Consider the following 26,813-nt stretch of genomic DNA (forward strand, 5'->3'; position numbering starts at 1 on the left):
ACTTCCAATCAAATGTATTTTCACTGGCATTGGTTATGTTTTGTGACTTTTATTTACATGCATTAAAACGTTTGTCATTCAATTGTAACAAAAAACATGCACAGTAAGCCCACGAAACTCATTTTGGTCTTCTGGAATTTGACCATACCAAGCTAGTAGGAATTTTAGATATCCTTCGAATAACAATTTAAGAACAAGCTTGGTTTTACAAGACCCTTTCTAAATACAGTTTTAGAAATGTATTTACTCATGTACAACAATATTTTCAAGGGTGGGTAGGATCCTGCCTAGTCCAGAAATACCCATTTAAATTATAATTCAGAAAAAATTGGTAAGATAGCTGCTCTACTAATGATACAGAGCAACAGAAAGACAGTCAAGGAGGCAAAGTCTCAAGAGGTGGTGAAATTTTTCATCTGTCTCCTTCCAGTCAAGATGGTCTTGCTTGGAAGTGTAGTCCTGGCATCTACCCTAGAATGTCTCTGTTTCTTTACCGTCTCCAATACAGAAACCACATTTTCTAAAAGCTCTTTTTTATAGTAGGAACTGCAGAAAGATGACATCATTTATTTATAAGGGATAGTTTTAAGTCAAGTGCTTTGAAGAGACGAGTTGTTTAGAGTGATAGCACATTGCAAATACACTTTGAATCCTTTTGTCCCTGACCGTGCTTTGGTTTATTTACTGTCTCTGGGTTTATCAAGTGAGCCATTTCTACGCTTAGGAAAGATTATGTGGGGAAGGGCAATTTTTATTGAGCTCTTACTATGTGCTGATGGTGGCGTGATCCTCATCCCAACTTTATGAGGTAGGTATTATCATATCTATTTTAAAGATGAATATGCTGATACTCAGGAGTTAGTTAACTTGCTCAAGGTTACAGAGCTAGTAAGTGGTTGACCCGGGGGCTTCCAAACAAAAGCCAGTGCTCTTTCCACTAGCTTGTTGAAGACAGTCCTCAAATGCACCTGGCCTCTGGGTCTTCAGCATCTCTAACCCCCCAAATTGTAGAAGCACTTGAGTACTAACCTTGGATCTGCTAGAGATGTCCCAGAGGCACCTTCGGAACCTTCCACAGGTCCACTTACTTTTTGAGGATCCCACGATATGGTTATTAGTATCAAGTCACTGTTTAAAACGGTTACACCAAGTCCCTTTTCATGGAATGATTTAACTAAATGTATATAGAATTTACTAATTAAAGTAGCCTGCCTTTTCCCTCCAGTGCACACATTTTAATCCTTGGAAACCATCAGTAACACAGGTGGGAAAGACAGTAAATGAAAACATGCTTCAGGTTCTCATGCTTAATGACAACAGCGAACAGTCTTCAGCACATGCAAGATGCCAAGTTCTCACAAGCACAGATGCCATGGAAGCCAGGACTGGTACTACCCGTATCTCACAGATGGAGAACCAGTCACTGACAAAGTAGGTAAACTGCCAAAACCACAAACCTGTATAGGTCGGAGCCATAGTCAGCGTAGAGAGAGGTCAAGCTCTTCTCAAGGTCAGCTGAGTGGCTGAGGTGGGCTTCATACCCAGCTCCAGGGCCCAGACCCTCACCCACTATGCTGTACTCATGGCCTTTCAGTAGACATGGTGCGAATTTAAAGAGCCTAAGTTAGGACACAACATTTTATCTACATTTTCATTCTCTTTTGAATTAGGTTAACTAAATATAGAGCTTAAGTTGAGGAAAGATTTTGTTGATTTTACTTAATGAAGTCCACATCTAGCGTTTTTTCAGTTCATTTGTTAAATGACTAAACAAAAGCCATTTTTTTCTTCAGCTTTCTGCTGGGACAGGCAGTGTTAGAGGTGAAGCCAGTGTGCTGAGGTCAGCCAGCTCTCAGCATCAAGTTAAGAGGAAATGCTCTGCATATGCAAAGATGGCTTTTCTGGGTAAGCAATTCAGGTTTCTGATTACAGAGCCCAGCAACGAAAAGAGTCTTCCCTGAAAACAAGTTCTCACAGCCTGATACATAGACTTCTCAGAGCCCTCTCCACTCTGCCCTTTCGACCAGTTAGAGGGAGAAGGGTGGAGGGAAGCCTGCTTCCCTTCAGTAAAGCAACTCACTGCCTCTGCAGAGCTGAGTTCCATTAGTGGGCACTTATTTAAGCACATTGATTGATATTCCCAGAACTAATAAAAACTTTTATGGCTACCAGATTTTTAGTGCAAAAGAACAGATCCTTTATTATTGATTACTCTGCAAAAATAACCATAAAAACCAGAAGAACTTCCTAACAGGATTTGTTAGATCCGAAGCAAACTTTGCAAAGTTGGCATCTTGGTGACATTATGTAATACATAGATGTCACGAGCAATATCAAAATTGCTCGTTCTCAGCCAACAATCTAATAGTATTCTTATTTTGGTATTTTAACAAGATTTCTAGAATCTAGGAAATATCTTAACAAAAATGTTTACGGTGATCAAAATTAACCGTCCTTGTTGAATGCTACAAACAAAGATGCATTTTTTAAAAATACTTTTTCTGGGGCTTCCCTGGTGGTGCAGTGGTTGAGAATCCGCCTGCTGATGCAGGGGACGCGGGTTCGTGCCCCGGTCCGGGAGGATCCCACGTGCCGCGGAGCGGCTGGACCCGTGAGCCACGGCCGCTGAGCCTGCGCGTCCGGAGCCTGTGCTCCGCAACGGGAGAGGCCACAGCAGTGAGAGGCCCATGTACCGCAAAAAAAAAAAAAAAAAAAAAAAAAAAAAGAGAGAAAAAATACTTTTTCTCCCCTAATGTGGGAAGCTCAAGAAAAGAGTCCTTCAGGGGTTCACTGTTTCTCCCTGGGGAGTCTATACAACAAATACTTCTTTGGAAGATTAAATATCACTTCACTTTCTAAACTAAGACACAATGTGCACCCTGGAGCCTCAGAAAGAACACATACCTGGTTCACTGTTTTTTTTTTTTTTTTTTTTTTTTGCGGTACGCGGGCCTCTCACTGTTGTGGCCTCTCCCGTTGCAGAGCACAGGCTCTGAACGCACAGGCTCAGCGGCCATGGCTCAGGGGCCCAGCCGCTCCGCGGCACGTGGGATCTTCCCGGACCGGGGCACGAACCTGCGTCCCCTGCATCGGCAGGTGGACTCTCAACCACTGCGCCACCAGGGAAGCCCCGCTGGTTCACTTTTGAAGGCCAGACATTCACAAGTTAAAGCTAAAGACCTGTTTTAAGAATTTGGTTCATATCTAATCTGAAAAAAATTATTGAAAATATTAAGAAGCCAGAAAATATTTAAGAGTAAAAGAATGAAGCACAATCTGAAGTAATCTTTAGACCAAATCACCCACTTAACTTTTGGTGGATGTTGGCGTTTGAAATAGTAAAGTTTTACTAACGTTCCCGTCCTATCTCCAAACTCTGTCATGAACAGATTGGCAGACCAAAGCCTTCTAGAATTATTATTCACAATGCAAAATTCTCCAGGAAAAGAGACGATGGCCCCCAAAGAGCTCAGATGTCAAAAGAGAATCTAAAAGTGATATTGGCATTGATCTTGAGAGGAAGATCTCATATTCTGAGGCCAGCTGTAAGAAAACTACCAAAGGCCCACCACCCAAGGTGAGCTAACTAGCTCTTCTAGCATTTACATTGCAAAGCAGTCAAAGCCCATTCAAACTCCTACTGGGAAAAAGCTTGGCCTGCAGATCTTCAGCCAGAAAGGAGACCATGCTGTCTGCCTGAATGCAAGATGGCTCAAAGATATAATAGTATCAAATATTTTTGTTGATAGCACACCACTGGTTTTATGTGACAAAATACTATTCTTTCCCAGCTAGGGTCTTTTCATTTGTAGTAAAAAACCAAACACACAAACAAAAAACTAGCACTACTTTGCCTCAAGTTCACAACAACCTAATGTATGATGGAATAAAATCACAGGAGTGGCATCCATTGCCTTCGCCATATTCTATTGGTTAAAAGCAAGGTCACCGTTTCCACCACACCAAGTGAGCTGCACAGGACGATAAGGGCTTTGTCTGACCTGCACAGTCTCTAGACCTGGCCCCCAGCTGCTGTCGAACAGTTTCCCGAGCAGAGGAACTGCTTAGTTGCACCGTGAATCCGATTCCCTACTGCACTCCAAACTCTGATTTCTCTCATGATGTGGGAAACTGGTTTTTGCCTGAACTATGATTTCTCATATGCTCAGGTTTCTAGATTCACAAACTAGGAGAGATAGCTCTCGATTCCTAATTCTCTCACTAGACAGGTTTTTGGGGGTATGAAAGACAGCAGGTGTGATGCTGTATAAAGATCATAGTCTGGGAGTCAGAGATGAGGGTTCTGGGCCTGATGCTGCCAGTAAATTACGCTAGTAGATACTTCACTTAAATGACTGAATCTTCATAGCAGACCTACAGGACTTAATATCACCATCTTATAGATGGAGAGACTGAGCCCTAGAAAAAATAAGCCATCTGTCCAGGATTACACGGCCAGTAACTGATGGTGGCAAAATGGGGTTTCAGACTTAGATCTGCCTATTTCCACAGCTAATATCTTCAAGTCACATAATCTCTTTGCCCTCCCTGCCCGCTTCTTAATCTGAATAATGGGAGAAATAGATCAGAAAAGCAGTATCTATGATCTTCTTGAACTTTAATATTCTCTGCTCCATATTCTGAGCATTATCTTAGCTGTTTTATATGCATTCATCTGGTTTCTTCTAATGAATTCTAAAGTCCTTGATAATGCCTACGAAAGCTTGTAGTAAGTCATAAAATGCTTTATCAATTTGGCCATTACGGTTATTATGGCAGGTACTCAATAATTATTTGAGATCAAATAAAAGTTTCTATTTCAGAACTTGGCTAGATCGTGGCCCAATTTGGAGAAGTTAAAAGCCTGTCTCATGCCAGTCTGATGAAGCTGCTGGATGTAAAGTTCCATTGACTCATTTTTATAAAGAAGCCAAGGGCAAAATGGAGAATTTACCTGCCCAAGAGGTCTGCTGGTCCCTGGCTTTTTGTTTCAGCTCAAACTTCCAGGCATTTCCTGGTGAGAAGCTACTCTGTGTTTGAGTCAACCTTTCAACCCTCCCCCACTCCTCTGTTCCCACATCCTTCAGAGGCCCTGGCTTGGCTCATTCTTTTGTCCTTTGGTATTTCCTGTTGCTGGAGGTGGGAAATACCTGTTCCAGCCTCGTTCCACCAGTGGTGCCCAGATAACCAGCCGTGGGTGACTGATGACCAGGCATGGTACAGATGCAGACTCAAATCTGCATGGCGTGCAACACTGAGAGACAACTGAACCGGAAGAACCTTGGAGTTCTGAGAAGCCTGGTGCTTTCTTCTTAAAGCTGCACTAACATAGACTATGTGAAATGGTAATATAATTTATAAATAATCCTACGGGTCTTTAAATGTCCAATCCATTGTCATTAAAAAAAAATCTATTTTAGAAATAGTAACTGAAATCACCAGAATCTGTTGCCTTCCTTTCTGGGTAATATATACAGTTGTGAGTAGAAACTGGAAATGAAATATATTTAAAATTTTCCAAGTTCTCCCTGTGCCTTTGCTTGTCTGTCATATGCTTGCCAGCCCACACAAACTTCAAAGTCCACTCATCTCTACCTGTGGCAGCAGCCCCGTTGGGGCAAACTCTTTTAAATCCCACAATTTGGAAGAGTAGATGACTCCAACCCCTATGGGGTATAAATTAGCTATACAAAATCACAAATGGGTATACCCTTAGTCTCAGCAATTGCACTTTTCGGGATGTATCCCACAGATATCCTTTACCAGGGTGAAATAACTTTTATCCCAGATTATTCATTATACCATTTGAAAAATGATACCAAAGTGTTGGAAACAACCTAAGTGTCCCATCAATGGGGAATTGCTTAAATAGAGTATGGTTCACCCATACAATGCAGCCTCGAGAGAATGAGGTGGTTCTTTATGTGCTAGTAAGGGATGACATCCAAGGGATACTGTAAAGTGAAAAAAGCAAAGTATGAAGCGAGCTATATATATTATGGTACAATTTGTAAAAGGCAAAAATAAATAAATATGAATTTATTTTTATGCTGATAAAATAACTCTAAAGTCACAGAAGAAACAGATAACAAAACAAATTGGACCCCTGGGGGATCTGGGTGGGTGTGACACTTTCATTTCATTTCATTTTTGTTCTTTTTGATTTGGGGCAACGTAGATTTATTTATTTCATAAGTAAAATAACAAAATAAATACACACACAAAAATGGCCCACAATTAAAAACAAAACCTGACTGAGTTTTATTTTACATCTTTTCTGCTAAATGCCTGAATCTTTCTAAAAACTCACTCTGGGTCTGGGTGGCTTGGTCCTCAATCTGCTTTAATTTGCTTTAGCAATGAGTTTCCTTAATTTGGGTCATGGAGAGGGGGGACACTAGCGTGCTCAGATTTATAGTTGAGTGGATCACTTTCTGACCAAAAGGCTTTTTTTCTGGAGACAAGGAAGTGAATCTGAAAAAACTTTGAACTCAGTCGTTACAGGCTCACGTGCTGCTTCACCCAATCAGCCAGAGTTACAAGTATACCAGAGCCGAAAACTCACACTGTAAACCACTCAGCAAAGGTATGCTCTTTCCTCATCTGTCATGCTGTGGAAAGCATCCTGATGCCAGAACTTACAAAGCCCTGGCAAGTTTATTGAGTCGCAGCTTTATGCTCAAGTCTACTTCATTTGCCTTAAAAAAGCAAATCTAAGACAAAAGTAAATAAATAAGAAAAAAGAAAAGAAAACAACTTGGGTCATAGGCAGTCTCTTCAAAGACTCGTAATTTCCTTCTTGATGCCTTTACCTTCACATTCATCAACACACTGAAGAGAGCAGCAAGCACATGATCTCTGGGGTTTTGCCTTTCTTGCTTTAAAAATGGAATTTCCAGTGATGCAATGTGTCTAAAAGAAGAGGCCATCTTTTCAGGGTGAGAAGGGCAGTAATTGTCCATCTCTACTCTCATTAGGGACAAATGAGCTTCATCTTACAAGATTTTGAATAGAAAGGCTCTCACTAATAGCCCACTGTTTTCTCTCTGAGAAGCAACAGCAGTTTGTGACCTGGAATCATTGCTGGAGAACTGGAGAAATCTCTTTGGGGACAAGAAGAATGAAGTTGTCCTCTCAGGAGACAGGGACTCAGTCTTGAAATTCAAAACTTAAGTGTACCTTTCAACTCGCTGCTCCTAAATTTACTTTCAACTCTTTGATAAGATACGCAGAGGGAAAAAAGGAGTGCCTTTCCCCGATATTGACTTAATTCAGCCAGGGTATATCTTCCTTTATCTAGCCTTGGGGGTTTTAGTCTTCTCTTTTTGGTTTCAAAACCACTTGAGTGCATTTTTTTCTTTTTTTTTGGCTGCGTTGGGTCTTCGTTGCTGTGCATCGGCTTTTCTCTAGTTGCGGCGAGCGGGGGCTACTCTTTGTTGAGCTGCGCGGGCTTCTCATTGTGGTGGCTTCTCTTGTTGCAGAGCACGGGCTCTAGGCACGTGGGCTTCAGTAGTTGTGGGACATGAGCTCAGTAGTTGTGGTTCACCGGCTCTAGAGCGCAGGCTCAGTAGTTGTGGCTCATGGGCTTAGTTGCTCCGTGGCATGTGGGATCTTCCCAGACCAGGGCTCGAACCCGTGTCCCCTGAATTGGCAGGTGGATTCTTAACCACTGCGCCACCAGGGAAGCCCTTGAGTGCATTTTTGATTGGGTCTAGTGATGGGAATATTCTTGGTCTAGGGAATAAGCTCTGGGCCATTTTGATAGCACTGAAGCTTGACATAAAACTCATAATTTTTATCCTCGGTGAGCACAATGGCTAAAGTGTGTGCCCTGAAGTGCTCTGTGTGTTTCCACATCTCACAGCAATGATACAGCTCACCTAGCTGTCAGACCAAATACTTGGTGAATGATGGTACCCCAGCGTTCCATAAATATCAAGAACTCAACACCTGGAATGTAAAGATTGGAAAAGACGGTGCTTAAATTCCAGTTGCCTCTTCCAAATAGCGTAGGCTCTTGACAACCTTGTTTACTCTATAGCAAAAACAAAGGCCTGCAATTTTCACCCCCTGATTTATACAGAAGATGGAAGGGCAGGAGTGACTCTGCAGAGATGTGCCTCAGTTGTGTCCTCAAACATTGCTTAGGAAACATTGGCCACCACACCCAGAGGCAAGAACTTGACAGTCAAGAACTCAAAGCAAGAGAAGGCAGCTGCTTCATAGATTTGAGAGACTGGCTAGAATGAGTTGAGAGATCATGAGTTCAGGAAAAAGGTCCTTGCAATGGTACAGCATCATGGGCTGAAAAGAAAACCCTCATGTATCTTATTCCGTATTTTCAGCTTTAGAGGAAGACAACTTAGACTTTAAATGATGGAATTTTGGAGTTGGAGGCAGACATTAGTCCAAATGTATTTTGCTGGTGAGGAAATATGAGGTCTAGAGATTTGTCTTAAATCATAAAGGGAGCTGATGGCAGAGCTGTGTCTGTAAGCAGGACCTTTAGACTCTCAGCGCTTTCTCAGCTGTGTTCCAGACATTCACAGATACTAATCAGAAGGGGGGATGAACTGGCCATGGACTTACATTGCTATAGAGGGCAATGGGAAAGCACTCAGTAAACTGTAACACAGCCACAATGGAAGATATTATTATTGCAGGTAATTGTCCTGAACACACATACTTATTTGATTACCTACTTGAAAAAGAAACAAATTTGAAATTGCCTGCTCAGTTTTCTCATTATCTGAATTAACAGGAAGAAAATAGAGCAAAATAAAATCCAGAGACAATCTTAGAACAACATTAAGCCTTCTACCCCCTACTTCAAAATAACCTTTGCCAACTCTGTTAGAAACCAGCAACATTTTCTCCAAGTTTCTAGAACCCCTCATCTTGCTTGGCTCCATTCTGATGGGGGCAACAATTAATGAACATTAGACACCAAAATGCTGGAGAAAAGGAGAAACCAGGGAGGTGGTGAACTCTGATGGGTCCTGAGTGGTACGAACAAAAATGCACTATTGAGTATGTTACAACATTTATTGAAACCATTTTCTCAGCAACTTCCCATTTTCCTGAGACATCACTCCCTCCATTGAGCAGTCTGTGTTGTGATAACAGCTGCCTGGGGATTACTTTCTGCTTGGCTCAAGAGGCCAGGTAGGTAAGGGACAGATAATGACGGTGTCACTTACACTGAGGCTTTCATCTCTGCCTCTCAAAGCCATTTACAACTATTAAGTCTCTTCCTACGACTCTCTTGGCTCCCTCCTCTAGCCAAGGAAATAGAAGACACTTCCAGACCTAAAGCAGGTGACCGTCTTCTCCCCTTCCCACACCCGGTCCTCCCTCACCCTTGGCTCTCAGTCCTCTGGCCGAGCAGCATCCTCAAACCCGCGTGTATTTTCACTTGACGCCCTAGCACAGATGGAAGCCAAAGACGAAGGGCTGACGGTTTCTTCGGACACTTTGCCCGCCAAGCATTTAAGGACATTATTTAAGGTTACGTGGTCGTAAGTGGCAGAACTGGGATAGAATCTTGGCACAGAGGTGTTGTCATGATTCCATTTTACACATGAAGAAACAGAGGATCAGTTCCAGAAATGGGACATAAACCTAAGCTTCTGACTCCAGAATCCGTGGCTCTGATCTACTCCCCTATTCAGTCCTGGACTCTATCCCCAGGACAGGAGGCAGCTCTCTGGAGTGCTTTTGGAGATGGTGGGAGGGAGGGCTGGGATCTAATGCAAGTCGGCTAGTTGCTATTGCTGTCCCCAACAATTTTTCTATCCCTATGTCACTTCTCCAGAGCAGGGCATTATGAATCCACTGCTTCCTAGCTCACCCTCCAGCCCAGCCCTCTGCCCAGGGAGTCTCTGTGAGTGACAGTGACTAGCTGGGCTCTGGTAACACCAGGGGAGGGGCTGCCCCGAGCTTCTGGAAGCTCCTTCTCTTTTCCAGGAAGTGTTGAAGAAACTGGAAATCTGAACCCAGAAATCTGTTCACCATTCTTTGGATTCTTGTTGTTCAACCTGGGTGGAGATGCCCTTCTCTTAGTAAGCTGAAAGGTGTCAGCATGGGGGCCACTAACTCAAGCAGTTGGCTAGTTGGGTCCAGGCAGCAGCTGATAGTTCACCGCATTAATGAACCTGTTTGGCTGAACTAAATGACTCGGCTGGATATTGTATTACATGTCCAAGGCTCAGGATACCACTACAGCATTTCTGGGAGATTATTCCTTCTAGTTATAAAGAAGGGCCCCAGAGTTAATACTGCTCTCAGAATAGACTCACTTACAGAGTAGCTTATGCAGTAGGATAACCCGATGCATTGATCGTTATTCGTTTACCCTCAAAGACAGAACCTGTCTTCATTCAGTCTGGAGATGGTAAGGCTACCTTCCAAATCTTTATTTATGGTGAGCCTCTTGCACTGTATCTCCACTGCCGTGGCAGCCCACATCTCAAACTCAACATGTCCGAAACTGACATTATTACTTCCCCCGTCTTCTTCCTGTGTTCCACCATGACTGATGGTACCAAAGCCACTCGGTCACCCAAGCCAGAAATCAGACCATTGACCTGCAATCCACTTTCTCTGTCAACTCACATGCAATCAGCCACCAGGACTCAGGAGTGACCCTTGTTCTGAATTCTCAATTCAATCTCTCCTTTCCACCCCTCCTGTTGATGTGTCAGTGCACATCCTTAGCTAATTGGTGTAATATAACAAGAATGGACATTTCCTGAGAGGAGGGACCAAGCACCCAGAACGCTGTGGTGGGTAAGAGTATGAACTTGGAGCCAAAATGGTGGATTTGAATCCTGGTCAAAACGCATCAACTGTGGGATAAGTATCTGAGCTTCGGTTTCCTCATCTATAAAATGAGAATAAAAATACCTCCCTCCCTGGCTTGTTGTGAGGATTAAATAAAGCTAACGTACTAACCACACTTACAACACTGCTTGGCACCACGTAAGTGTCCACAATATATATTATACATGTAACGATAGATGAGGAAACTGAGACTTCAGAACAGGTAAACACCTTCTTTAGGATCATACGGTGATTAAGTACGGCCGGCATATGAATCCAGATCTATCCTTCCTCAAAAGCCACACTTTAAAAATATTACCACGTGGCACATCTATGGTTCCACATGTGGTTGTTAATAACAAAGTAGAACGTCTAAAGTACCAACACAGAAAGACACCATATACGATATAGAACTGTATATACAATATAATCTCATTTCAAAAAATGTTACGAATTTCTCTATTACTACCTCTGAACCCCATATATTCCTTTGTCATCTCATTTTTCATCCATCTCTCCTACTAAACCACCTGAGGGCAGAGATGCCACATTGTATAGCATAGAGCCAGATACACAACATCCAATATTTGTTAAATTGCTGAATAGCATTGAATCTTTTTTAAAAAATGTATTTATTTAGCAGATAATAGATGAGTGACATTCTGCGACTTGAACATGACAAAGGATTTTTCTTTCTTTCAGGGAGATGTCTGAGGTCCCTCTGACACAACTGACCACAGTATGAAGTAGCAAGTGCTTCCCGGAGGAAGAAAGACAGTGACCACTCTTCTCAGTGTGTTTTTTGTCAGACAGCTTGTCTGCTATAGCCCTGGAAGACACTTCATCAAATGCTTTAATGATGAACTATCTTAAAGGGACTTAGCACTTGCCACTGCCTTCTTTCAAGTTGCTAGCCTGCTCCCGTTACATGGGCTTTGCAGCCTGACACTTTCAGACTTTGACATGGCTTAGAAATGACATTAGAAATGTCATTGCATAGAAATGACATCACATTGCACATGTGGTTCTACGCCTGTGTTTGTAGAGAGATTGGTAGTGAAATATCTACGATTCCCTACTTTTTTTGAATATATGGATTCAACATGTCTCTACTCCTCCTCTGTATTTCTAGCTTCTATTTCCACACACGAAATGCACATTTATTTTATTTCAAAAAGATGAAAGAAAACAGACTGAACAAAAAATTCACCCCACTACATAGATTTTCCCAGTCTTTTTTACTAAAAGTGATCAAAACCTAAGAATTTGAAAACGAAGTAATTGGGACTTCCTTGGCGGTCCAGTGGTTAAGATTTCACCTTTCAGTGCAGGGGACGTGGGTTTGATCCCTGGTCGGGGAACTAAGATCCCACAGGCCGCAGGGCAACTAAGCCTGCGTGCTCTAGAGCCCACACGCCACAACTAAAAAGAAGCCCATGCACCACAACGAAGATCATGCATGCCACAACTAAGACCCGATGCAGCCTAAATAAATAAATAAATTTTAAAATAAATAAATAAAAATTAAAAAAGAAAATCAAGTAATAGAGATAGTTCTTTCTTGTCATTTCATCTTTGGAGAAAATAACTCTTTTCTTCTTCCTTCCTAGCATCTTTCCAGTTTTTCCTTGTGCTGCAGCAAATAAATTTGAGAGTTGATGTCCCAGACATGTCCTTTTCCTATTATTTCTTTTAGGGTTGATGTAGACATGGTACCCAGTGGCAAGCTAAATGAGCCTTTGTTTTCACTGGGCCCTCAGTGGAAGAAGCACCAAGAGATAGTAGCTGAAGGCTTCTTCCTTCTCTCCTAAATCTGTTTGCTACTAAGTTGCGATTCCAAGTCTTTGGTGTAGACTCAGTGGTCTGACTGTCAATGAGACCTCTTTATTTGTTTCTTTGTTAGTGCCTTCTTCTTGTTACTTCTACCTCCTCAGTTTCCATTAGTAAAGCCAACCCTGAGGGCATCCTGCCAAGTTATCTACCCCAGCTCAGCCAACTCATCACAATTCTCACAAATCTTAGGGAAAGTCCTCTTTGGGCTAGGAAATGATCCCAGAACTCGTAGAGAAAATGGACTCTTAAATCCTGCCACTATCTTCCTTCTATCAGAGATGTTATTTCTTTGTAATCACTTAAGAACTTCCTTCCCCATTGATCTGATTTCCATGTTCAGGTTTTATCACTTTCCATTTCTGTGTTCTTCACCTGAAACATTTCTGTCCCAGAAATGGAACTCTTGTGTTTAGAACACCATTTTGAATCAATGTTTCTGCATCTTTTCCAAACATACTCCAGTATCACTGAGCCCTATTATTATACATATAGGGTTGCAAAATAAATGGGTATTTATTAAATGAAAGAGGAATGCAGCTTAATCATTTGTAGGAGAATTACACGTTTTCTGCTGAGTTTAACTGAGTAAATCATGTAGCAAAATGACAAAGCTATGTGAATGCATGTAGCATTGCTTGGTAATTGGCCTCTACCAAGACATGGCAGCATTTTTCTTCCTGGCAACTCTCACAAGATGTCAGCTAGTCAGGAGAGCACTGAGCTGGGATGGCAGAGTGGTTAAGAGAATGGCCTCTGGCACTAGACAGCCTGAGTTTGACTTTCACCTCTAGCATTTACTAGCTTCGTGACTTTGGGCAAGTTGCTTGATCTTTCCGTGCTCAGTCTCCTTAACTATGAAATGAGGATCAGAGTAATCATACCTACCCACTGCCTTCATAAGCTTGTTTAAGGATTAAATGAGCTAATATAAGCCAAACACCTAGGAAGTAGCTGGAATAGTGCTGTCTAATCGCTCACAATTATTATTACACAGCTATTACTTGGCTTGACAACGACTGTAATTCAAAGAAAAAAAACCGAGATGAGAATACCGTATTTTACATCAACTTCCAAGACAATGATACAGCACTGAAATACTTCTTCCGGGAAGATATTCAAACCTGGAGACCTAAAGGAAGCCATTACTTCTCTGAGTCAATCAGGAAACTTTCTTTTTGAACATCTCTGGAATTAATTGAAGAGTCATTAATCACCAACAATTACTAAAAGGAGCCAAAGATGTTGAAATGGAATATATCTAAAGTCTTGTGACAAACTACTCTTCTGCTATATTCCTATTTGTCTGCAATCTAAGAATCCTATTTTTGGAGATAAAGTTATAATTACATTTACATGCTACAGAATTTTCTTGGTTTTTATTGTCATTACCTCTTATATTTGATGGTGATCTTGGCAAACTCCAAGGTAGAGATTAAAGCCTTCTTTTGGTGGCAGATTAGTAGAAATTTAAGTTATAGCATTTTTTACAGCATGACATTGGCTTATCTGTTTACCAGCCTAAGGATTTCTATATTGGTTCAAAAATTCTGAGTAGATTTTTCCGCTATATTTTAAAGGAAGATTAATGCTACCTACAAGTAGCAGATATAATTGCTAATTATAATGAACGATAATTTCAGATACCAATAAATCAAACAAAACAATAATGTTTTATTTGTACAGATTGCTGTCAACAATGCTAAATTAGTAAGAGACTGAAATGTTTCAAAAAAGGTTTAGCTATTTATGGCAGACACTTAGAGGCAATGCATGAGGGATCTGTGTTTACATTTCCCCTAATTTACCTTTCCCAGTCACTGGACGAGACAGTGTACAAACAGAAAAGATTCGGCCTCTATGTCTGTGTTGATATTCAGCTGCAAGTCAGCGCCAGTTAGAATATAATTACTATTAGGGACCTGTGTCTCATTCTGGGTATACCAATGGTGTACATTAGTTTTAAGTGAAAGTGACATTGCATAATGATCACATCTTGGCCAAATCTAGAGCACTTGCTTGTTTCTATTGTTACTTAACTGCTCAGGTCTTAAGATTAAATTATCCTCTTTTATCCTTACATGAGATGGAGAAACATTTGATTTATTTCCCTTCTTCACACAATCGATTGATTTGCATAATGCCTAATGAGATTCTTTCAGATTCCCACGTGTTTTACCACATGTTGCTCCAAATGTGCCAACAGACTGTCATTTAAAGGAAAAAAAGAATCTTCAAATTCAGAGGAAAGCCTGGGCTATCCTTTTGAATACCTACAATCAGTTCATCTGATAATATTCCCAGGCAGTCAGATGCCCCCGAGAAACAAGATCTAGTTGTGTTTTGTTTTTTTTTTTGCTTGTTATCAAATGACTTACCCACAATGACTGCAGTGACAGTAAGCAGCACAAAAGCATTCCGAAACAGGTAACTTTTAACATCTTCCTTTGTGATGTTCTGCACTTTCTTCTTGGCCAAGAGTGTGCGTTTACGGACCCCTTGCTGGAATCTCTCCATCCTGCCTCCCATCCTGGCCTCTTCTCCATTGCTTTTAGTCATGTTTTACTTCCGCAGAGTGTCTCTTCTTTGAACTTCAGTGTCACGGAATCAGTCCCAGAAAGCCAGTCCTCTTTGGTGTTCAAGAACACAACTAGACGAGAGAGAAAGAGACAAGAATTACAGCCTCCAGGGGTGAGAAATCAGGGCTGCCCTACACCAGGGGAAGCTGTTGGCAAACTGCATAATCTCAGTAGGAATCAAGGGCTGGAGAGTGGCAATGCCAGATCTCAAGGCTAGAATGTGCATATTTCCTGGACCACGTGTGAGACATGTGCATAAATCCAGAATATAGGAGCAGGTACTTGTGTTACATTTTTAAACATTTGCCCTTCCCTCTCCAGTGAAGCTATAAAAGGGCTCATCGGAGCTGGGTGTGACTGAGCACCGTTACCCCCACCCGATCCCCCAGAACCTAGCCAAGTACTTTGCACAATGTTCGCCCTCAATAAATGTCCAATTGAATTAAACGCACAGGAAACGCTCAGTAATTATACTTAATGGCTCATGTTGTATACATGGCAAAGGCATAACCAGGTCAATGAAATGAATTAAGATACTGAGATTTCACAGTCAGAGGTTGCTGTTATATATAATAAAGTAACTACTTTATGCATTAAGAAAAAAACCATGATAATATCAACTAGTAAATATGCTTATGAAAAGAACACAAGTACCCACAGGCCCTGGGAAATACATTTGACCCTTTCACGTGGTAACTTTTTTTTTTTTCATAAAATAAGCTAAGTGCACTGGGCACGTTTATAAATTATCTGAAATTATAATTCATCTTCATTTTGGTCCCAAGTAGAAGTACAAAGTAGCATTTGTCTTTGTGGCAAACATGCTGGCGTCTTCTGAGGAAACTATCACCCACTTCTCAGTATTTTAAAATTTAGGATTTCTAGACTAGATGAGGAGATTAATTCAATTTTCATTCCAAACGTTACAGCGTGTGGTTTCTAGTTTCTTTAAAGTGCTCCTAGGTTATTCAAATATATCTAAGTAAATCTCTCCTTGGTGGAAATCAGCTGTTTTGAAAGATCAAGGGATTCCTCCTGCTGTTCTACAAGATTTCTAATCCGTAACCTTTCCCATGATAAATCCAAGTAAAAAATCAAGTCGTGCCTGTGGACGTGTGTATCTGGCAACGCGAAAAGCCAGTGTGTGCGTCCGTGTAGGAGGTAGCTAGAAAGCAAGAGACTCCTTGGAAGCTTTTGGCAAATCCAGGTGCGGAAAAAAAGACTAGTCTTAACAGTTTTGACTTTTAAATAAAATTGCAGGCTGGGGTCAGTGATAATAAGACGTACAGCTCGCTCAAGACTTCACAGCAGATTAAAAGTTTAGGGAGAAGTGAAGAAGAGGAGACGCGAGAGACCAAATTTTTTTCTCTCCTACTAATCTCTGATTCCCTTTACCAGTCACTTTAAAACAGACCAGCTCAGCCTTGATTCTTTTCTAGAGCTCGAACCACAATCTGCCCCCCATCCACCCTGAATGACTCAACTCCAGATTAAGAGAGGACACGGCGTAAATAGACACCACACGCTCAATGCATTAAATTACTAACATGGACTTTATCTACCAAAATGGCTAGCTTTTACTCTCGCTACTCCTCTGCTCGGGAAACAAAATACACTGGCAGAGAAATGGAACGAGAAATGTAGCCCAGCAGGAATACAGGACGTCAGACTTACCTTTTCTGATTTTGTAACGGGTGGAAGATACCCCAGGCAATGACAAGGTGAATTCCCAGCAGGTACAGCGGAGCAACAAAACGCAGCGAGCAAGGCGTGCATGTGCTCTGAAACTGCAAATTACTATCGGGGCAACTTAAGAAAAGGGGCGGAGTCTGTGCCCGGGAAAGGGGGAGTGGGGAAAAATGAAAACACCACAGGGAAGGAGGGGGGAAAGCCGAGGTTTCTGGAATATTGATTAATCTTGGCGCACCAGAAGCATGCTTGCTGGCTTTGTTTTGCTCCTTAGACCACTTTTCCAGCTTTGTCAGTTCAGTTTCATTAGAAATGCAAAACCGGGACCAGGAAGAATTGAAGAATAAAGCGCACACAACACTCAGAAAGCTTGAAGTCTTGATTAGAACGTTTCAAAGAAGACTTTTCTGAGGCTAAAGTTAATTATCTCACATAATGGCAGGTTTCCTCCCCTTAAGGAAACACGAGAGTGTGCTCTTTTGCCTGGTTGTACAACTGTTATGAAAGAGTCCCTCTTTTTAGAATTGGGGAAATAACTGACATTTCTTGGGAAGACCCGGAACGCAATCAAGTATAGAGGAAAAAAAAACTTACTATAATTCTCTAACCTTGCCTAAACTTACTCAAAACACAAGCTGAAACATGCCTCTATTTTAGCAGTTTAAACTCTATTATAGCAAATCTAATTTAGCTCACCGTCTGTGTTGCAAAGATTCAAAAAGGTAAGAAGCACAAAGATGCCAGGATCTTTGCTAAACTACTCAAGTGAAAAGCATTTTAAGACCAAGGGTATAAATGCACACTTGAAGTTTGTTAATTTCAAAAGATAAGTTGCTGTGCAGACAGATGCCTCAATTTTAAAGGAGGCTAAATGTCCCCCACACCCCCTCCTGCCCCATCATTTTTAGGAACTAGAAAATTCTCATTGCCTTGAGAATATAACTTGCACTTGTAGTCCACCTTTCTTAAGGAGGAAATAGATTGTGAAGTCGATTTTTAAAAATTAAAAAAAAATTTTTTTGAGCCTGACTCAACTCCAAAACTTAGAACTTGTTTAGTATGAAGAAAAATGTTCAACAGAAACAAAACTCATACCCAAAATTACAGAGTTCTGTATTCCTGTTTATTAAATCTCATATTCCCCATGCAAAATCTGCTTAATTCTTGTGTCTGTTTTCCAGCAAGAAAGTATGTCTTTTTCCCTTATTAGCAAATCCAGGGAGATTCTAAAGGTATGTCTCCTGCCAAGCTTCAACTGTTGCATGTATATACTCTTTTGAACAGCTCCTGGTTGGAAAGCAACGGTGAATCATGTAAATGCTAAAATTATAAATTAGCAGCAATTATAACAAGTTTTAAACTTGCATCATTTTAAGAGATTATTGAGAATATCTACCTCTGCCAGTCCCACCCCTCAGCAATCTTTCTCTTCTTCTTATCTCCTAGGTCACTTAGCATCCATATCACATAGTTTAACACATAGTTCCACTGTCTCCTACTGTTCCTTTCTTTTAAAAAATCCTGTTAAATTTTGGCTTCTCAACTAAATTGTAAGTTCTTTGAGGGCAAGAATGGGTCTTATACCTGATACAGAGTAAACATTAAATTCAACTCCTATGAATGAATGACATAATATAAGAGTATTAAACAAAACACTTTGCAACCTTCTGTGTTAAAACAAAATCACTTATTTTTATGTTCGTGCTTCTGGCCTAGGTACATGGAGCACATGTCATTTCTCAATGCCATGACTACATTTTAAAGCATTTATTTACTACACTAAGTCCTCTCTGAGCCATGGGTTTAAGACTAATTTGTTCACATTTCTTGTGGAAGTGACCTGTATTTCAAGAGAACTTAAAAGAGAAATCTTTATATGATTTTCAATGGAGTTTCAAGTCAGGTGGCATTTTCGTTTTTAATTCTGTTTTTTTTATAGGCAAGAAAAAGCACTAGAAAAACCACACTTTGTTTAGCATAGAGATGAGAAGGCCCTAGTGCCCCTTCTTTTTTCCTTTTTTCTAATCCCCAAAGCTTGGTTAAAAACCACTTCATTATTTTAGTTTGCACAGACATTATGGGAGTCTGGTGAACCCTGGAGAAGGGAAATAATTCACCACTGAAAGTTTTGTTGGCTGTAATAAAAACCCAATGAGAAAATGAGATGCAAAGAGTTTCAGTTCAGAGTTCATCTGAATTACAAGGTTTTAGTCTGGGGGACATATTGGGAACTACTTCTTTTAAGTACCACTTTCTCTTTTGGAAAGCTATAGCAATAATGCCCTCAGGACAACTTGGGTTTACTCAACACATATTTCTTCCTTTTCCTCTATTTTATAAATAAGACCCTTGAGCATTCAAACATTTTTTCCTTCTTAGAAATACTAAATAAGTGAAACAGCAAGAAATTATGAACATGTCTCTATATGTCTCTATATGTATTTCATTTAAAGCTACTCTGGGTAGGAGACACAGAGCTAGGAAATCACATTAATTTTGGTATTTCAGAGTTTAAAAAAAAAAAGAAAAGATGTGGCAAAAGCTGCTCCTTTTAAAAAATTTTCCAAGAATTTTCTTTGAACATGTTATTATAAAGTATGCTGTAGGTAAATTCATTTGGGGGGTTGGGGAATGTCACCATAACAGGAAACAACCAAATCCAACCTATCCTTGAACTCCATTAGTTTCAAGTATGAGGGATCATGATTAACAAGTAAGTGTCGTAACATAGTACAGAACAATCACATTTCAGCAGTCAAGATAAGGGAATTCTGGAATTTGAGGAAGAATATGATTAGAAATCCTTTTAACCTTTATTGAATATTTTCCACTTTTATTTGTAATTTCATGGGAGATTTTTTCCTTCCTTGTTCAAATAGTTTACATTTTAGAATCACCATAAGGAACGTCAATTTTCCTTCTACAATTTGGAAATTGTAGAATGTTAAGACAATGAAGGGGACTTGATTTAACCCCAGGGGAAGCACTAGAGGTAGCAGGAGTAGACGTAGTACTTGTGGTAGTTGGTCTTTCATTTTGTCTTAAATTTTTTCCTTCTTAGGTTTGAATGTAAAAAGCAAAACAACAAAAAATTGATGGTGAATTCTGGTTAGGTTTTTAATGATTTGGGTTTATCTTAAACCTATGTGAAGCCTGAAAAACCCAACTATAGAGGTGAACTATAATTAACCTTTATCCTACTCACTCGTTCAACAAACCTTGAGCAAGTCCTGAGCTCCAAATACCAACCCCTTTTCTCTAGGGGTCCACAGACACATCTGTAGTTATTGCACAGTGGGCAGTAGGGGAGCCCCACAGAAAGTTATGGGAACTCTGTGCTGGAGCCTATTTACCAGGTCTCCCTATGAGGACTCAGAGATCCTTGGAGGACCTGTTCCTGGCTCAGCCTTGTACGTACAGAGGACCCAAAACAGCAAATGAAAAAACCTTGAACTCTACTCCTAGGCAAGAGGGAGCCACAGGATTTAAGCACTGGAGTGATTTTAGTTTTAGGTTGAGGCAAACCCTTTGAGAGAACAAGACTTCAGTTAGGAAGCCAAAGGGGCAGAGGAGCATTTACAAACGGGGGTAGTTCACGCTCACATTAAAAAAAAAAAAAAAGATTCTATTGAAGAGTACAGACAACCTCATGGTATTGAGCCCCAAGGGATAGGCTGGCATTGAGTTGAGACCACCTCCACTAGAGGTGCTTCCTCTCCAGGTCACCTGACCCACCCACTTCACTTGTTTTAGTTCCCAGTGTGTTCCTCTAGCACATTCTAATGTTGTGACCTCTGAATGGGTTTAAGAAGTGGTCTGAGTAAGGGTAGAGGCCTAGGGAACTCCAACATAATAGGTAAGAAGAATAACAGGACCCCCCTCAATAGATCTGCAAGTGGTGAGAAATTATACCAACCGTTTTATCCCAAGTTAGCTAAGAGTTGGACATAATGGCGGTTTAAAGCAATGTAACACATTTTCTTCATACTAAAACTAAAGAGGGTCTGCTTTTTAATGAATATTTCACAAGTGTTATTGCTATTAATTATGACTCATGTTGTGAAATGGCTCTTTTCCCAGTTCTTCAAAACGAGCCAAACCTCCGCAGGACCAGAATCTTAGTGTAGCTGGGAAAGATCGGGTAGGTTAGTGGGAATGAAAGGTTTTGGCACAGTGTGAGCAACAATGATGGTCGACATTTTTATAGGAATTTATATTTTCATAAATACTTTTACACACACTATCTAATTTGATCTTTGTGACAGTGCTTTGAGGAACATGCTATTATCACTAGCCCTGTATATCCAGATGTTGCCATGGAGTTCCAAGGGATTGAGCAATTTGCCCAACATTACAGTCAGTGAGTGACAAGAGTTCCTAACAGTTCACGGAAATTTGGTTTCTCATCTTTTTCCAAAAGGGTCTCCAGTAGCTTTTATGAAGACAAAGAGAAAAAAGAGTAAAGAATATTAAAGGGAAGGCCTACCATCTGTTATTTCTTCTGGAAAGTCAACCTTAAACTTCTCCTGTTCCCTCTCCTCCTCCAATCCCTGACAGGGTTGATTGCCCTTCCTATGTGCTCCCAAGACTTCCTGGGTTTAAATTTCCAGAGTGATTACCACCCTGTTCTGTAACTCTCTCTTTCTAGACTGTGGGCCCTTTGAGAGCAGAGCCTATCTTTATAACTACTGCATACCCAGTCACCAGTAGAGAAGGTTGCTTGGTTAAGTAAGAGTTGCTGCATGAATAAATGGACACATCACAGCCACAAATATGAGAAATTGTATCAGTCCATCTCCAATCCTAAAACTTGGAGAAAGGACATCAGTAAACATCAAACTTAAAAAAGGGGAGAAAAACTAATGGATTCCTTTTTCAATCATTACAATATAAAAGAGATCCAAGTGGAGCTGCTCTAATGGAACGGGTGGGAGGTGGCGGTCAGAAGCTATCTCAGTGTCCCCCTCTTCTCTCCCTCAGGGGTCCCCCTCATCAATCCATGGATTCCACCCATCATCCTTGAGAACAAAGATGTGTTTTGTTTTGTTTTTTTGGCTGCGCGGCATGTGGGATCTTATTTCCCCGACCAGGGATTGAACCTGCGCCCCACTGCAGTGGAAGCATGGAGTCTCAACGACTGGACCACCAGGGAAGTCCCAGAACAAGGACGAATGAGGAAGTCATGTCAGCTTGTGCCAGGATTCCTTAGTACTAGGTCCAGGTTTAGAACTTAGGTCCCCCCATTCCTGCCCCCATCGTGTTTTCAATCACTAAACCACAAGTTCCTCCTCTCCCAAATTTGAATGTCGTCTGTAAAATGAGGTTAGGCTACCTTATTTTGCTCAAGTCGCTTTCTCTTTCAACCGTCTATGATTCTAAATCATGTCATGCCAATAATAGGCTTGCCCCATCCACTTCGATATATTTCGTTAGTGTCACAAATTTTTATATGCACTCAGTGATTAATGGCTTCTCATTAGATTCCTCTGCCACAAATTAAACACAAACATATAAACAGTCACCAGAGGAAGCTTACTGAAGGGCATGGGTTTTATGAAGCACAGCGATGACATGAATCTTTTATAAGTGTTTGCTGGTATAGAATCATAATTACAGCAATCAAGACAGATACACCTCTTTTGTAAGGAAAAAAAGTAATTATAATTTAAAAGCGCACAGCTCAAAGTTGCCATCACAAAAACGACTATTATAGCAACTATTTCGCATTTGGACATTTTTTTGGCAGGAGCTCTGGGCATTGTTTATTGTGAGTCAGAAACAGGCACTGAGAAAATATGCAAATTTTTTAAGCAAGAGAAAATGCAGCTTTGAGTTGAGAAAACAGGGTGAATGGTGCAAACTGTCTGGGTCTTGCACACAAATCAATCTTAGAGGCTGAAATAATTTTTGGTCATCGGATGCTGTGAGAGTAATTTGGGGTAAGGTCAGAATAAAGTTATTTTATGCTTTAAAATGTACATTCAAGATTTGTTCCGTCCCCTGGAATCAAAGTCCATCTTCTGCTAATGCCACATCTATAGCTTGATTCTAAATTGAAAGACCAAGGAAGAAACCTCCGGAATGCTACCGATCCATTTTCCTTGGCTGGGCAGAGGAATGGCTCTGGCCTCGTGAGGCAGCTCACCTCTGGGTCACAGAAGTGGCAAAGCCAAGCGTCCTCCCTCACCCTGCTGCCTCCTCACACAGGATCACACCTGAAGAAATAAAATTCACTTGGGGTAACAAGTTCACTCCTGTCGCTAGACCTCAGTTGTAAATGGGTGTTTCTATCAGAGTTGCATGAGTCCAGTACCAAAATCTCTTAATATCAACAGATGAAACGAGGGGAGATAATATAGCCTTGGAGAAAAGTACACTGAGGCTGGGGTCTGGTGGTGGAAGCTTGGGTAAATATTGCGAGACTCCCCCGACTCCAAACAAAAGGTGAGGCAAGAACTAAGTTTCAAACTTTTTTTAACCTGATAAAGTTAATTCGTGTATGGGCCGATGTCACGAATCGAAACCTCAGACAGCCTGTCAAGGAAACCTAACACACTAACTCCAGTCCTCCCACTCTGCTTTAGCTAGCTTACCTTACCTAGAAAATAGGACCTGTCAGCCTTATAAGGACCTCTAGCCAATCATGCCCCCTTTCAGCGCGGCCTCTTCTAACGCTCTACAAAGTCACTCTGGCCCCAAATCCCTCGGGACGGTTGCTCCACTGCCTGTGAGGGACTGTGCTTCCCCAGTCCATGGGTTGTTTTCACTGAATAAAGGACATCAAACTCATTTCAAAATTGTATTATTTTTGTCGTTCGATAAACCCTTTGTTCAAATAAAATCTCATGATGAAACAAATGGTAATACGGCACATCAGGGATAAGCCTAATGTCCGGGTGGGATGCCCAGAGCCACTAGATTTATACTTCCTCTGGTGTCCCCTCCCTTCTCCCCACCACCAGCATCTGGACCCTGAATGGGTTCCCAGGGCAAGATATGGAAATGACTGGATCGGGTAACTCGAAGTACTCAGATTCTGAGAATAACGTTCTCATAATCTGGAATAATCTCAGAGGAAAAGACAAAAGGTTTAAAGTAAACTCTAAGGACCCCACGGTGCTAGTGATGTTTCAGTGAATAAATCTTATAGAGGCATGGTTTGTTTTAGTAAATTCAACCACAGGTAAGATGTATGGGAGTATGTTTTTCAGGTCTCACGTCCAAGCCTGAGGTGGGCGGAGGGGATGATGGGTGATGATGAGACGGACTGGACTGAGCAATGGGTCATAGTTTTTATGTCCTTGTGACCTAGTTAAGCTCTAGGATAAATGCAGGAAATGCAACAAAGCCAAATTAATGGTTTGCCCAAAGTCAACTAAGTGAATGTCGAAGTCAGCACCAGAACCCGGTGTTCACACTCCCAGCCCTGATCATTTTCAGACAAACATACAGTGAAAGCCTGGTAAGACGTGATTCACTTATGAGACAGATATTTTCAGCTCCAGTGTTATAAAGCTATTGTTGTCCAATATGGTAGCCATTGGCCGCATGTATTGGAGTGCTTGAATGTGGCTACTGCAAATTGAGATGCGCTGTAAGTGTGAAGTATATATTGGACTTTGAAAACTTGATCCAAAAAAATGTTAAGTATCCCATTAATAATTATTCATATTGTTTACACGCTTGTAATGATAATATTTTAGATATTGGGTTAAGTAAAATATATTAAAACTATGTTAAAGACAGTTTCACCTGTTTCTTTTTTGCTTCTTTTAACGTGGCCAATAGAAAACTTAAAATCACATATGTGACTCTCATTGTCTTTCTGTTGGAAAGACAGCACCATTATAAAGTGATTACTCTTTATAGAGGCGTTCTTGGACTTAGTAGAGCTGGCAAGACCCCCTCTCCAGTCCATTCTCTCCCAATTTATTTAAATAGATTAGCATGTGGTGAGAATATTTTGGTCTCTGCTAGAGGTTTAATGCCAATGGTCATAGTAATAATAATAAAACAACTACCATTTATTAAATCTTTTCTATGTGCCAGGCACTGTGCCAAGTGCTTTACATTTGCCTCCTTTACTTGTCACAGCAAACCTATTGTTACTAAATTTCATCATTCCCACTTTACCGGCGAAGGAATTGAGGTTCTGAGAGGATTAGCAACCAGCCAAGGTCACAAGCTGGTTAAGTGGCTGGACTGAGATTCCACCGCAGGCTGCTTGCTTTCAAAGCTCAGGCACTTGAGTGCCACACAGTTCTGCTCTGCGAACGAACACTCCCAAGGAAAACACTGTCCTCCGAATTGCACCAATTCCCACTAGGTTTGAAGGCACTGGAAGGAAGGTGGGATACCCAGAGAAGGGCAAAACGGTTGCGGTCCTCAAGGATCTTCCAGCGCTGTAGGGAAAACAGATGCACAGTGAGATAGATGACCAAATAAGACCTGATGAAATTGAAAAATAAAACTCTCTAGACAGTTTGCAGGGAAAAGGGAGGGTTGCACGGAAAAAGCAGCATTTCAGAAGGAGCTCTGCGGGTGAAGTTTTTTGCACACTTAGGAATAGCTAGGGAGAGTCTTCCAGGTGGAAGAACCCAGGAGCACAGACACAGCACGGACTCAAGAGCGGCTATTAAGAAAAGACCGACGAGGTTGAGCACACCGTGTTTTAGACAAGTAGAGAGTAAGAAGGTAGAAACAGCTTGGATACCTTGCTTTCTTTTCTTTTTAATGGAGGTATAGCTGATTTACAACATTGTGTTGGTTTCAGGTGCACGGCAGTGATTTGGCTACACATACGTGTGTGTGTGTGTGTGTGTGTGTGCGTGCGCGTGTGTGTGTGTATTCATTTTTTGGATTCTTTTCCATTGTAGCTTATTACAAGATATTGACTATAGTTCCCTGTGCTATACAGTAAATCCTTGTAGTTTATATGTTTTATATATGGTAGTGTATATCTGTTCATCCTAAACTCTGAATTTATCCCTCCCCCACCTTTGCTTTCTTGACAAGCATCTCTTGGGTTGAAGAAAAGTCTTTGGGTGCGACTTTCAGAATCAAAGATAGCTTTGTATTAATACAGTGTGTAAAATGCTCAAGTCTTCTCTCTAGAATCTGGCCAAATCAGCAATCACAGCTACCACCACAAAATCAGCCCCTAAAACTTTCGGAGAACCACCCAATCTTCATGAACCAAAAGGAGCAGGGTATCCAAATGGAACAAAGACGCCACAGGAGTGATCCCCTGGTGGCCCACGTTCTCTCATATTCCAGGATCTTTATCAGCAGAAACGAAATGACTTCTCATCCACACCCCTGCCTCAGCCCCACCCCAAATCCACACTCGGGTCAAAATCCTCGTTTTCTTCAATTCCATTATGGGAAGGTATGTCTCGGAGGCAGTAGACCCACAAAGGATAATAATTGCTAACACTTATGAGGCAGACAGAGAAGACTAGAAAAGGCAGCTTTCAGCAGCATGTAGAAGAGAGGGAATAATTTTATTAGATAATCTATGGGGATCCCTCTTTAGATGTCTGTTAAGTTTTTCAAATGTAATTTTTAAGACAGAACCGCTCCTCACATCCTTGGCAAGGTAGCCTTCCTCTGCTTACATTTTTTTCCCCACAAAATCCAATGTGACTCAGAACTACCGGTCCAGCTTCCAAATTCTTCCAGGAAACTGGAGCCACCAGGTGAGGCCTATTGTTATGGAAGAGTTTGGTGATTAAAACGTAGTCCTAATCTAATTTCAGCCCAGGGTTTGTCTCCAGGTTAAAATGTGTGGGGTGGAATTAGGGAAAGGAGGCCTGCCAAAGGGTAAATTTACCCCTGGTTAACTACCCTTTGCACTAGTCTTCTACTACAAATTCAGTACCAGAGCCAGGACCG

The 26,813-nt window shown here is 41.2% G+C and overlaps 1 protein-coding gene across 3 annotated transcripts in view; it reads right to left on the reverse strand.

Annotated features, from left to right (window-relative positions):
- SLC1A3 (solute carrier family 1 member 3) overlaps nucleotides 1-17,032 on the reverse strand; it is a 75,082-nt gene extending 58,050 nt beyond the window's left edge. For 2 of the 3 annotated variants that reach the window (XM_027092628.1, XM_027092629.1), the window contains exons 1-2: nucleotides 16,905-17,008; nucleotides 15,030-15,301 (exon numbers count right to left, since the gene is read on the reverse strand). In XM_027092628.1, coding sequence (XP_026948429.1) covers nucleotides 15,030-15,210 — 181 coding nt within the window. In that variant the 5' untranslated portion in view covers nucleotides 15,211-15,301; nucleotides 16,905-17,008. Of the gene's footprint in view, nucleotides 1-15,029; nucleotides 15,302-16,904 lie in introns of all 3 variants that reach the window. The other variant, XM_027092626.1, reaches the window with a different exon arrangement.
- Between the last annotated feature and the right edge of the window lie 9,781 nt (nucleotides 17,033-26,813).

Source organism: Aethalodelphis obliquidens, unplaced genomic scaffold (genome assembly GCF_003676395.1).
Source record: "Aethalodelphis obliquidens isolate GAN/ISIS:26980383/991018 unplaced genomic scaffold, ASM367639v1 scaffold80, whole genome shotgun sequence".
In the NCBI taxonomy this organism is placed as follows: Eukaryota; Metazoa; Chordata; class Mammalia; order Artiodactyla; family Delphinidae; genus Aethalodelphis; species Aethalodelphis obliquidens.